The sequence below is a fragment of the Euprymna scolopes genome, chromosome 43, assembly GCF_053919585.1.
Source record: "Euprymna scolopes isolate OS-2025 chromosome 43, ASM5391958v1, whole genome shotgun sequence".
NCBI classification, from domain to species: Eukaryota; Metazoa; Mollusca; class Cephalopoda; order Sepiida; family Sepiolidae; genus Euprymna; species Euprymna scolopes.
Genome location: NC_136524.1, coordinates 54056153 through 54069490, shown reverse-complemented (window position 1 = coordinate 54069490; position 13338 = coordinate 54056153). Strand labels below are relative to the sequence as shown.

At 36.4% G+C, this 13338-nt stretch overlaps 1 protein-coding gene across 2 annotated transcripts in view; it reads right to left on the bottom strand.

The window, feature by feature from the left end:
* Positions 1 to 13338, bottom strand: part of LOC145268350 (serine/threonine-protein phosphatase 4 regulatory subunit 4-like) — a 295902-nt gene that overhangs the window by 93173 nt on the left and 189391 nt on the right. For both annotated transcript variants that reach the window (XM_080123870.1, XM_080123872.1), the window contains exons 18-19: positions 11918 to 12004; positions 2166 to 2244 (exon numbers count right to left, since the gene is read on the bottom strand). In XM_080123870.1, coding sequence (XP_079979996.1) covers positions 2166 to 2244; positions 11918 to 12004 — 166 coding nt within the window. The remainder of the gene's footprint in view (positions 1 to 2165; positions 2245 to 11917; positions 12005 to 13338) is intronic.

Genomic DNA, 13338 nt, shown 5'->3' with positions numbered 1-13338 from the left:
GGTGTGTTATAGGCTTATTATTTCTCAAATTCCTCGATAATCTTAGATTTCTATACTTTTTCTGCTGAGAAGTCACGGCCAAAATCGGTTAAGATCAATGGAAGTGGTAAAATATTTTCTCTCTAATAAATTCCTCCTCCCCCTGCCACCACTTAACACCGTTTGGGGATCATTCACAAGGAACAGTTGAGAAGAGAACACCGGTTTGGCTTCGTAGTTCTTTCAGGTGAAGTTATTTAAAATCACTAAACTAAGCTGCAGTGCTCTGTGGCGTAGTGGTTAGCGTGCTGGACAATTCACATTATATTTTCACGTTCGCGCCGACCTCCGTAGTCGTTTTTTTTTTTTTTTTTTTTTTCCTAAACAACTGGAATGGACTTTTCTTGGTGGCCGAACTGTTAACGTTGCAGATGTTTTTTTTTTTTTTTTTTTTTTTTAACACTTTATTTTCCTACTTTTACTCATGAGTCCGGGTTTGATCCTTCCTACTTACCTACCATAACATTTTTTAACCCCCCCCCCCCCGTCCCGGAAACAAACACTCGGGCAACGCCGGGTACCCCCGCTAGTGTATTATAATATACATAATACATACATAATATACATATATTTTGAATGGTTAAAAGTTATACATAATCCTTATGTAATACTAGCAGGCCGCCCAACATTGCCCAGTCGTAAGATTCACTTAAATATAATATTTTAATTATGCTACACAGGTACGGATAAAATGAATGCCGATGCTCAAAATGTATAAACATTCTGACCCTCCCCTCTACTTAAAAATTCATCAAATATCAGAAAATTAACCAATTTTAATGAAATTTTCAATATTTATAAAATAATGATCACAGAATATAATGAACCCATTATTTTTATTTAAATCTTAGTGGAAATGTATTATTTTGTTTAAACAAAAAAATACCTTTATTAAAGTTATGGTTTTCTGTAGTAAATAAAAATGAAAGAATTTAGTTTTGCTTTTTTTATGAAAATAAAGCATCGTAAATTATAACAATTTTAAAAAGCTTATTTTATTTTTACAGGAACATTACAAAAAAAGCCCCTAAAGCACGTATTAATGAATTCGATATAACTCAAAGAAAAATGAATTTCTCGAACTACTGATATTATCATTGAATTAAGCATTGTTTATTTAATATTTTCACACAAAAAAATTATAAGAGCAAAAATATTTCTACTTTTTTTTTTTAAAGATATTTTTTTGAGATATGTTCATTTGAATTTAAAAGTTAAAAACGCAAGAACTTTCTCATCAACTTAATAAAACTACATTATCTATATTATATTTCTTTTAGTCTGTCCATTTCACTTTTTACTGGAAACTACTGGGCCAATCTGTCTGAAATTTTGTATGAAACTTTGTTGTTATGACAATGTGCAGCAAAGTGATTACCATCAAGATCTGTAGAGGTGCAACTACATTGAGGACATTGCAAAAGTTGCTGCAAAGAAGGTAGGTTCCATCTATTGGGCTAAAAAAATTTCTCACGCCTGAGAGTCATCTGCATCTCTACAATGCCACCATTTTCCCATGTATGGAGTATTGGTGCTACATTTGCCATGTATGGTGCTACATTTGGACTGCTGTAACCACAACTAGTCTCTCCATCTTACAAAAAAAGAGTTTCCAATCTTCAACCCTGTCTCGTTGCCACAATGTTGCATCCCTATGCTTGTTTTATAAGTACTTTAATGGAATGTGCTCTGATGAACTCCTAACACTGGTGTCCCCTTGATGTACATACACCAGCCAAACCTGTTTAGGAATAAAATCACATCTGTTTACTGTAGAGGTACTTAGATGCTAGAAAGCCTTGTGCTTCTTCACTTGGACTGCTAGAGTTTGGAGTTCCTTCCCTGCTTCCTGCTTTCCAGACATACAGAAGTTTAAATGTAATACAAACCAACCTCTCACTCATGTCTTGTAAGTATGGTCCCAGACAGTAGCCCCTTACGTCCAAGTGGCAATATTTCTTATTTGGGGTGAACAAGATAAAAAAAAAAAAAAAATTGAGACCAGCAATTTTCTTCATTGGATGTGTTGCAGTCAGGATCTTGTCATTTTGATGCTCATTCATTGACATCTCACAGCAATCCAAGAGTTCAGCATGAAAAACATATAAATGGAAACAAAAACTTACCGAGTACTTTTCTGGGTGAAGGTATTTTTGAATACTGAATTTGATTCTTGGCTTTGGCCTTTTCTTCAGTTTTCTCATCCTAAAAATGAACAATATTTATAAATTAAAGTATAATTGCACATAACATACACTGAGTAAAGTGTAGTATTTATTTATTTATTTTTTTTTTATTCATTACATATTCACCCCAAGCAAGACAAATTGCCACTTTGGTGTAGGGGGCTACTATCAGGGGCAACAACTACTGGGGTACTATGTAGGTATTTGGGCAGCAAGATGTCGGTTCACGTTACACTTGAACTTCTGCACGTCAGTACTGTTGGGGAAGTAGGGACCTGGAATGGAATTCCAGAGTCTAGCGATTCTGGGCGAGAAACTACTGGAGTAGAAAGATCTTTTACATCTAGGGATTTCTACAGTGTGGGGGTGGGATTTAGCAGCCTGTCAGGTTTGTCGAGGGTGCTCATGTCGTGGGGGCACAAGTGATTGCAGTTCATCAGAGCATTCACCACTAAAATACTTGTAGAAAAGGCAGAGGGATGCAACATTTCGTCGATGGGACAGAGGCTGAAGCTTAAATGTCAGTTCAGGGCCTATCAGGTTTGCGACTCTCTTTTGAACCTTGTCAAGGAGCGAGAGACTAGTAGCAGATGCATCAGCCCAGATGTGACAGCAATACTCCATACATGGGCGAATGGTGGCCTTATAGAGGTACAGGATACTTTCGAGTGTTAGTAGTTGTCCAGCATGGTAGAGAGAGCCCACCTTTCTTGCAGCGGGCCCTGGCAATGCCTTCAATGTTATTGTTCTAACTCATGTTTCCTGTGAATGTTAGGCCAAGGAGTTTGAAAGATGTACTCTCAGATAAAGAGTCGTTGGCCATTGCTATAGGTGGTAGAGAGGGTTTCTTGTAATTATTGAATGAAACTAGTTTAGTCTTGGCGGCATTGAACGCGACCAACCACTTTTGTCCCCATTCCACCACAGATTAGAGGTCTTCCTCTAGTGTTTCTGCCATTTCTTTAGAAATGTGTTCATTCGTCTTCCTGTCGTGCCTGCCATAGAGTGTAGTGTCATCAGCATATATACCCATCTCTGAGGCAATTTTGTCGGGGAGGTAATTTATGAATATCAGGAACAATAGAGGTCCAATGATAGAACTCTGGGGCACCCCCGCATTTATATCATACTGTTTAGATGTACGACTGTCGAGGACAACCTGGATTTTTCTCTTATCTAAGAAGGATTTAATTTATTCTAATTTCAATTTAAATATATATAATAGCTTTGATGAAAACTACCATACATGTTCTTTCCGTTGAAAATATATAAAGGAAATAGTTTACTGCATTAGAATGTTTGGTTCTTGTCCAGAATTCTCCCGCCCCCAAAAAATAAAAAAAAATCTGTATGATGTACATACCTGTGACAAATCGAAAATAACATATTCCCAAAATCATAAATTGATGAAGTAGTTTTATTTTTTTATAAATAAAATCATTTTTAAAGAAATTAACGGGAACTCGTAGACATTACAACATAAATCTTGCAAGTTTGAATTATTTTTGAGTTACCTCCCCTTGTTTCTTGAGTTCGTTTCTAAAATGACAGGCAAGACAGTCTCTCCTTTTTATGAAATTCGATGTTCTTTATGAAAATAAAACTACTTGATCTATTTACATGATCTTTTTGAATATGATATTTTTGTTTTGTCATATGGATTTTTCTCCATTTTTGGTTCTTTAATATAGGGGAAATTCTGGAAAGGACTGAATGTTCTAACAGGGTGGAACGCTAAAAGTGTCGCCCTAAAGAAGACAACACCACAGCTTTATTTTTAAACTTTTATTGAAAAAAAAAATCAATCCAGGTAACTTGATTATGTAGTAGAGCTGACATCTATTCAATGCAGCCAACTTCGGTCTTAATCACCACCTCGATACGGGTCTGGAACTGGGAGCATGCCTTTTCCACAAGCACTGGTGGCAGCTCAGCAAATACTTGGCAGACGGCAGTGATCATTGTATTGTGAGAGGTCATGTTGGTGATGTTTTCGACGTATGACCAAATGAAGTAGTCCAGCAGGTTCAGGTCGGGGGAGGAGGGGGGGGGCAATAGGAGAAGGGTACGAAGTTATAACACTCCTTCTGAAGCAGCGGCCACCTGATTACACCAGGGGATCACCACACACATCAGCACATCTAGGTACACTTCGGTGTTGACTTTACAACCGACTTTGAAGATGTGAGGTGGCCCTCACTTGAAACCAGACCAAAGATCATAACCATGGCTGGAAACTTCATTGAGCTGTGACCTTAAGCATTAAACCATCCCAATTTGCATTTTGAGGGTGCTGGCAATGGTCCTGTTGTCATAACTTGAATCGGTAGAGAGCATGAGTTGTACAATAGCACATCTCCGAACTCACTTGTTGAACATTGTGTTACTGTCAGACATGATAGAAGGCTTCTTGGGATTTGTACAAAAATGGTCAACTTTTTTTTCGTTTTTTACATGGGGGTCACCAATTATCAAGGCCCGAAGGCCACTTATGGATAAGGGTTATTGCGTGTACAGTAATCAATGAGATAGTATTGTAGTAATCATTAGTATTGGGGGTTTTGATAGAGTGTCTTACTTAAGGGGGGGGCGGTTTGTCAGGAGTTTGTTTATGTTGGACTTGAAGACGTCCAAGTTGTAGTCAGGTGGGAAACAGGCAAGCGGCAGAGAGTTCCACTGGCGTGCAGTTCTAAGAAAGAAGCTTTGCTCATGGAATCTACGTTTGGATTTAGGCATAGATAAAGAGTGGGGAAAATTATTGACAGTAGTTTCAGCCAGACGGGTGTTTCTCGTGAAAGATTGGCGAGGGTGGATGAGGGATTGGAGCTCAGACGAGCACCTGCCATGGAAATAGCGATAAAACAAAGACGGGCTTGCAACGTCTCTTCTGTGGGAGAGAGGTTGCAGGGAAGAGAAAAGGGCATCCCCCACTAAGACACAAATCTATTTTGTACTCTGTCAAGGCAGGATAGGCTGTTTTTAGCAGCTCCTGCCCACATGTGGCAGCAGTACTCCATCCTTGGACGTACTTGGCTTTTATAAAGATAGAGAATTGCATCAGTAGTGAGATATCTTCTGGCGCGGTAGAAGTATCCCACCATTTTCCCAGCATCCCTGGCAACAGACTTGATGTACGTGTTCCATTTCAGATTAGGAGTAAAGTTCAAACCCAGAAGCTTGTCAAAACATGGAGCCTCTCCAAGACGAGAACCATCCATTTCAATTGATGCCAGATGGGGATCAGAGTGTTGATGATGTAAGGATAGAAGCTTGGTTTTGGATGCATTAAATGTGACCAGCCACCTCTTCCCCCATTGTACCACGTGCTCAAGATCAGAGGAAAAAGAATTAGAGAGAACTTTTCATTTATGGCCTTTGATGTGTTGCCATAGATGGTCGTGTCATCAGCATATATGTCAACGAATGATTTAAGTATGTGTTTTGGGAGATCATTGATGTAGATCAGGAAGAGAGTTGGACCCAGGATGGACCCCTGAGGGACTCCAGCATTAATACTGTGGGCCTCTAATTTCTGCCCATCAAGCACAACTCTTATGAACCTATCGGAGAGAAATGATTTCATGATTGAGAAAACATTTCCAGTAATACCGTAGCTGGAAATCTTGTGAAGTAGGCCCTTATGCCATACCTTATCGAACGCCTTCGATATGTCAAGAGCAATTGCCCTGGAAAGGAAACCTTTGTCAAGAGATTCACTAATCCTGTGTGATATAACTGTTAGCACATCTGCTGTAGATCTTGCAGAGCGGAAACCATATTGCATGTCACTAAGAAGGTTGTTTCTATTGAGGTGGTTAACTACTTCTTTATTTAATATGGATTCCAACAACTTACTCATGACACACAGGAGACTTATTGGTCTGTACTGAGAGGGAGATGACTTTTCACCTGAATTCTTAAATACAGGGCATACTGATGAGGTTTTCCAGGGTGTTGGAAAGAACTTCTCCTTAAGGCAACGCTTAAACAGTTTTGTAAGTATGGGGGCAAGTTCTGGTTTGAGCTTTTTCACCACTATAACTGGAATGCCATCAGGGCCAGTTGCTTTACTGGAATCAAGGTTCTTGATTAGCTTGGCGACCTCAAGCACAGATATTTGTATGTTGCATAGCGTGTTGTCTGTTATAGGAGGAAATACAGGGAGTTGATGGTCATCGTCGCATAGGGTAGAATTAGCTGCAAATTTCTTGGCAAATAGTATGGCATTGTCTGATGCTGACGAGATGACCTCAGGTCCATTGATGATAGTTGGGATAGAACGCACACTTCTGTTCAAGATCCTGTTTGCTATTTGCCAGAACTGGTGGGAACCAAGCCCCTGCTCAGCTAGTTTGTATTTAACAGATTGAGCATATAGCTCTCTTGCATGTTTTATTACTCTTTTACAGTGGTTGCTGGCGGTCCTGAAAGCAGCTTTAGTCTCAGTACATCTATTACGTTGGTAGTTATGGAAAAAGTGATTTCTGTGCGCGATGGCAGCAGCACATTCAGGGGAGAACCATGGCTGGCTGTTAGGTTTTTGTTGGAATTTTTTTCGATGGTATGAATCGGTCTATGCCTATAATTAACCATTCGGTCAGGTCTGATACTATAGAGGACGCATCCTTTTTAAACATGGAATGCAGAGGTAGGTCAGATATGAATGTAAACTAGTAGATGATCGGCAACAAAAAAAAAAAAAACGTTTTCATCAAACGGAAATGGAATCATGCCGTCTTTTCTAGGATCATCAACAACATCCATTTTACATACTAGCACCGCCAAAGAAATCCTTTCTTTCAGTTTGCAGTCACATACCAGTTTGATCATATCGCAATCTATTCTGTAGTTGCTGCAAATCACAAGTGTTTAGGGTACCCTCATGAGAAATATAAGGATAAAATATTAAAATTTGAAATTTAAAAAAAAAAAAAAAACAATATAGGCCTTTCTTTTTCTTTAAAAGAAATATTTATTTACCTTTATAAATATGAAGCAAGCTTTCGTCTTAGTCAAGGTTTTTATTTCCAAGCAATCATTTTTTTTTTTTTTTTTTTTTTTTTTTTACATGTGAATCCATCCATCATTCAGTTCACCATGGAAAAGAACATGACAACTGACAACAAACTATCTTTCCTAGATGTGTTGATAACCCACACTGATCAGAGTTTTGTGACATCAGTATACAGAACAATTAACTTTAACTTACCCCATCCATATGTTGTAAAGAAAGGTATAGTCCAATGCCTACAACATCGAGCAAGGACAATATGTAACAATGCAGCATTACATATCAAGAACAGATGCCCAGTCTCAGAACAACCTTCCACCGAAATAACTACCCAGAGGGCATGACATCAGCTCCAGAAAATCTAGATCAAATACTAAAGAACACCACCTAAAAACCCATCAATCAGCACACCATACTCGAAAGCTCTGTCTGAAATTTTTTTTTAAATATGCAGTCAGTATGATATTAGGACAGTATTCAGGAGCACCTCCAAACTTCGAATACATTTTGTGTGAGTAAAACCCTGATCGAAAAAAAAAAAAAACAAAAAAAAAAAAACTGTGTTTATGAGATTTCATGTAAATGTGGAAAAACTCTACGACGGAGAATATGCCACCCCCTCAGAGTAAGACAAGAAGAACACCAAAAAGCTGTCATATGCGGAGAAATCGAACAATCAGCCCTAGCTGATCATATATGGAGAGAAAAAGGCACTCATTCCTCAATGTGGGATGATGGTCAAATACTAGATATATAAGAAAGATGGAGGGTTAGAAAACTCAAGGAAGCAGCACATATAATGGATGGCAGCAATATCCTAAGCCATCCAAGTATTGAATTCAACCACATTTGGAATCCATTAATTACAAATTTATAATGGGAAAATAAGAGAAAATAAGAAAAACAAGTGAAGCATGCATGGTCCCCCATGAGTGCACAGTAAACGAGGCATAAAAATAAATGACTAAGTTCACCATTTGCCCCCCCCCCCATATTTAGCTCTAAAAGTCCCCAGGGGGACATCAAATCCTGGTGAAAATGAACAAACGGTGCAGTTTTAGACCTTAACATATGTAAATTTGAGTTCTGCACCATGCAAAAAAAAAGAAATGACGAAGTCCATCATTTGCTCCCCCCCTCCATTTAGCCCCAAAAGTCCCCAAGGCCTTAACATATTTAAATTTGAGTTCAGCACCATGCAAAACTGCTAAATAGACATACACAGAAAATTTTGAACAAATATGGTAAAATAGTCCGAAAAAAAATGGAGTGTTTTTATTAGCCCTAAAAGAGCCCCTGGGGCACACCCAAGAATTATCGTGAAGTATAGACAAACAAAATTATATAGAAATCAGTTAGTTACAAGTTTTCAGAAAGTTTTATAAAAATCCAAGGCATCAATTTTTTTCAAGAAGTACAAAAGAGTCAATTTTAGCCATTTTAACCCAAAAGGCACCCCTAAAGTGACAACAAGAGTTTTCCTGGAAAATCTAATCTGTTACTGTTTTACTCATATCATGTTTAATGTTTGTGCAAAATTTCAAAAAATTCCAAGAAAAGTGCAGACAGACAAACAGATGAGGGTGAATTTACAGGTCCACCCACTTTTTGTCAGGGGACCCAATAACAATTTCTTTTTGTAAATCATTTTTTTTCTTTTGAATCTCCAAAATGACAGACTGATTTATCTCCACCTGCTTTACAGCTATTTCAACTTAAATCAACGAGGGATCTGTAAAATAGATAATTTTATTTGATAATTTTTTCATATATCTTTTGGTGTAGGTACCTAGTTTTGCCTGATATGTAAGCATATCAGAGAGTTTTCCTAATAATACATGTGCAACTGTGATTTTACTGTGCGTGAATGCGATTATTATTAACTAGGACTCCTTGCACAGGTCATCAAAGATTGCTTATTGACAATAACCAGTGGTTGTCCTTAGAGTTTGGGTGATACCAAGTTTTCATTGATATTCAATATGTTCCAACTTTTTTAATAAACTTTGCAGCCAAATTTGCATTAATGCAAAGCCGCTTGCCAATGATCATTGTCACTGACAATGATCATTGGCCTTCTCCGGGATTTGGGTGTCAAATCCATAGGCCATCCACATCTTTGTAGATGCTTTTGTAGCGAAAAGTTCTTTTTTCGGGGTGAGAGTGCTGGCCTCACTCCCAATCTTCCCAGAAAGTACATACAGCGCCTAGCCTTCCCAAATGGTCACCTATTTGGTACTAACCAGGCTCAACATTGCTTAACTTCAGTGACTGGCGAGAACTGGTGTGTCAATGTGATTGTGCTGTACTTAGTGTGAAATAGCCACCCCAAAATCCCAGTCTATTTTGCACCCATAGAATGGAAGTCTGCTTAGTGGCTTTCTTCCTTTGTCTTTATATACTCCTGGACCATTCCCATATAGTAATTGTTATTTTTAGTAGAGGTGATTTAAGCATTATTATTATTTTTATTAGTAGAGGTATTTTGATTTTTTTATATTCTTCTGATTTATATTTTTTTAATATTTTGATTTATCTATATAATACGACAGCTTACATCTGGTCATTTAATTATGTTCTTCTATTTCTTGTTATAAATAATTTTACCAAGAATTCTTTATAAGTTTTGGTTTCGGTTTTGACTATAGCTGATGGTACTTATGTCATCTATTTTTTTTGTAAATAATTGTACCAAGAATTCTTCATAAGTTTTGGTTTCGGTTATGGCTGAATGGACCTCAAGGTATATATATATATATGCACACATATTTTTTTTTATAAGTTTTTATTTCGGTTTCGATTCAAGCTAATGCACCCAAGTCATATGGAATTTTTTTTTTTTTTTGAAATCGCAACTTTATAACATATAAAAATCGCTAGAACATTAACTCTATAAAAATATATACGAAATCTGCAAGAATTAAAATATCATATTTGAGCGTACTTCATAAGTTTTGGTTTCGGTTATGGCTGAATGGACCTCAAGTTATATATATATGCACACATATATATTTCATAAGTTTATAACTCTATAAAAATATATAGGAAATCTGCAAGAATTTACCAGGCGTTCGTGCTAGCTTAGTTAAATACTTTTGCAGTTTTAACAAAAAAGCTACAATGATATCAGAGCATCTCCATTTACACTGAACATCTATAGAATGCCAACATCAATATATTACATATGAATGAGTCCTCTACGGAATTTCCACAGGCCTTGCTAGTTATTTTTATTATTATTTTTATTATTATTATTATTATTGGCTCACATGGAGCTTTCACACAAGTCATCAAAGATCTGATTGGAAACCTGTAGTGTTCTTTGGAAGCTGAGTGACAACAAGTCTCTCCAGACGTCCACCTTTCTCCACCTCCTTTGATAGCATTTGCAAATAAATTTGCGTCATCGCAACAGCCTCTTACCATTGATTTTTCGCTGGCAGTGGCCATTGGTCTATACTGGAATGAGTGGCACTAAGCCTCCCCAATGTCCCAGTTCTCTTCACGCTTGTCCAGCAGAGGTCTGGTCAGCGCTCTCTCCTCAGTCTTTCCATCCTCCTTGACCCTTCTCGGCTCTTTAGTATCACTTGGGGGGGGGGACAATGGGAGGGGATGCATGATGGGGGTGTAGAACTTGTAGACATGCAGTTCCAGTGTTCTTTATTCCCTGTAACGTTTCTTCATTATATTGTATATTTGTATTATTCTCCGCATTCAAGGGTTTTCCTTAATATTTCAGCCGTTTTCATTATGTACAGTATGTACACATTATCAGATGTTATACACAGAAATTACGTATCAGGTATGATTAATAAAAATAAAAACAATTAAACTTTTCTATAAGTGGACATTTCCTCCTTATTAGGTTGCTGGCGCAAAAAGAACTAACCCTGAAATGGCTTCGTTCACATTAAAACTCATAAGTCGTACAATATCCACAAGTTCTAAGAACTATATACTAAAAAAAAGAAAAAGCAGGAGAAGAAACTAGCTAATCCCAGCATGCATTTTGTTTTCTGCTTTTACGTTTTCCAAAGTATTTTTATTATTATCATCATTATTGGTATTAGCATTATTTTAATTATTATTATTAGTAGTATTATTATTATTATTAGTAGTAGTATTTTTATTATTATTATTACTAGTATCATTTTTATTATTAGTAGTAGTATTTGTAATAGTATTATTAATATTATTATTATTGGTAGTAGTAGTATTATCATTTTATTATTATTATCATCACTTTTATTATTATTATTAGTAGTAGTATTATTACCATTTTTATTATTATTATTATTATTAGTAGTAGTAGTAGTAGTGGTAATAGTAGTAGTATTAATATCATTAATAATAGAAGCATTTATAACTTAAAACCAGTAGCAACAGCTGTAACTTGAGGTCAAGCTGAAATGTAAAGTTAAAGGAAAGCCAGTCAAGTGAGATTGTCCAATCGATGGCTTTAGGCAGTTATTGAGATACAATGTTTGGATTAAAAGTTAATAAAAAAAAAAAAAAAAAAAAACAATGCTTACATTTAATAACTTAAAACAAACAGCAAGTGCAACAGCTTAATGTCACAGTAAAATGGAAAGCTGGTCAGGTGAGACCGACCAATCAATGACTATAAGCAGTTATTGTCTGGATTAAAATTTAAAAAACAAAAAAAAAAAGCAATACTTACATTTAATAAACTGATTTCTTCGGCTTCTCTATGCAAATCAATTAAATCTTCAGCAGTTTGTAATTTTTCCTGAGTCTTAGAAACAAGCTGAAAAAGCAAAAAAATATTTCAAATTAGGTTTTCGGAATTTTTGAGATAGGGATTGATAATTTGCACTTAGATTATTATTATTATTTGGATTATTCGCACAAAGTTTCAGTCAATGTAACCTCCAATCTTTTTCAGATGTGCCTTGTTAAATTTGTTAATCTGCATAGAATTTAGAATGGAATCTAATCTACCGAGAGTAGCATGCTCTCATTCTGTCAGTCATGACAAGGTAGAATTCCTAAGTAATTCGCAATTGTATTTCTGAGTGTCATCCACACAGGATTGAACCTACAACCTACAGAAGAGGTAGAACTCTTGCTAGAAGTCCTCAGTAAAACTTTTAAACTAGTTTTGCGGAAAAATAGAAAGTAACATACAAACAAGACAAAACATTAAAGAAAAAATTTCTGGAAATTTTCACATCTTGTCTTGGAAGATGTAACAAGTTTGAAGCTAAATTTGAGCTCAAGGAAAATACGCTGCCAATTTTTAAAAAGAAACAATGTTCCTTTTGCAGGAGAACAAAAAATTAGCAAAGAACTTGATAGATTGGAAAAAATGGAAATTATATCGAAAGTAGAAATTAATTCATGGGTTGCCCCGATTGTGTGCATCAAAAAGAAATCAAACCAAATCAGAGTCTGCTCCGACTTTTCGACAGGTTTAAACTCAGTGATTAAGGATTAACATTATCCGCTGTCGAGTCCAGAGAAGATTTTTAACAAGCTAAATGGTGGATATATATTTTCAAAAATCGACTTATCGGATGCATAACTCCAAATTCCCGTTGAAGAGGAATGTTCAAAGTTACTAGGGATAAACACTTATAGAGGGTTATTCAAATTCAACAGGCTTTCGTTTGGTATTAAAGTGGCACCTGCCATTTTTCAAGAAGTGATGGACGTCATGTTGAATGATTTGAACTTTGCGTGTGTCTACTTAGATGCTATCATAGCAAGGAGCGTAACAGTTGACGAACATCTAGAGCATTTCATTCAAGTATTAAAAAAATTAAAGACTTTGGGTTTAAAGTCAAAGAGTCAAAGTGCGAATTTGGTTTGAAGGAAATTTAATATTTATGACACAACTAACAAAAATGGCAGACTTCCAGATCTGGACAGGTTCATTGCAATTAGAGACATATTAATGTGGCGAGGCTACAAAGTTTTCTCAGGCTCAATAATTACTACCAAGTGTTTATTAAAGGAATGCACAATCTAAGAGCTCCGTTGAATGAACTATTGAAACAAGACAAGACATGGGAATGGACAGTAGAATGTCAGAAAGCTTTTGATGAAATCAAGAAAATGCTTACATCTAACGTCTTTTTA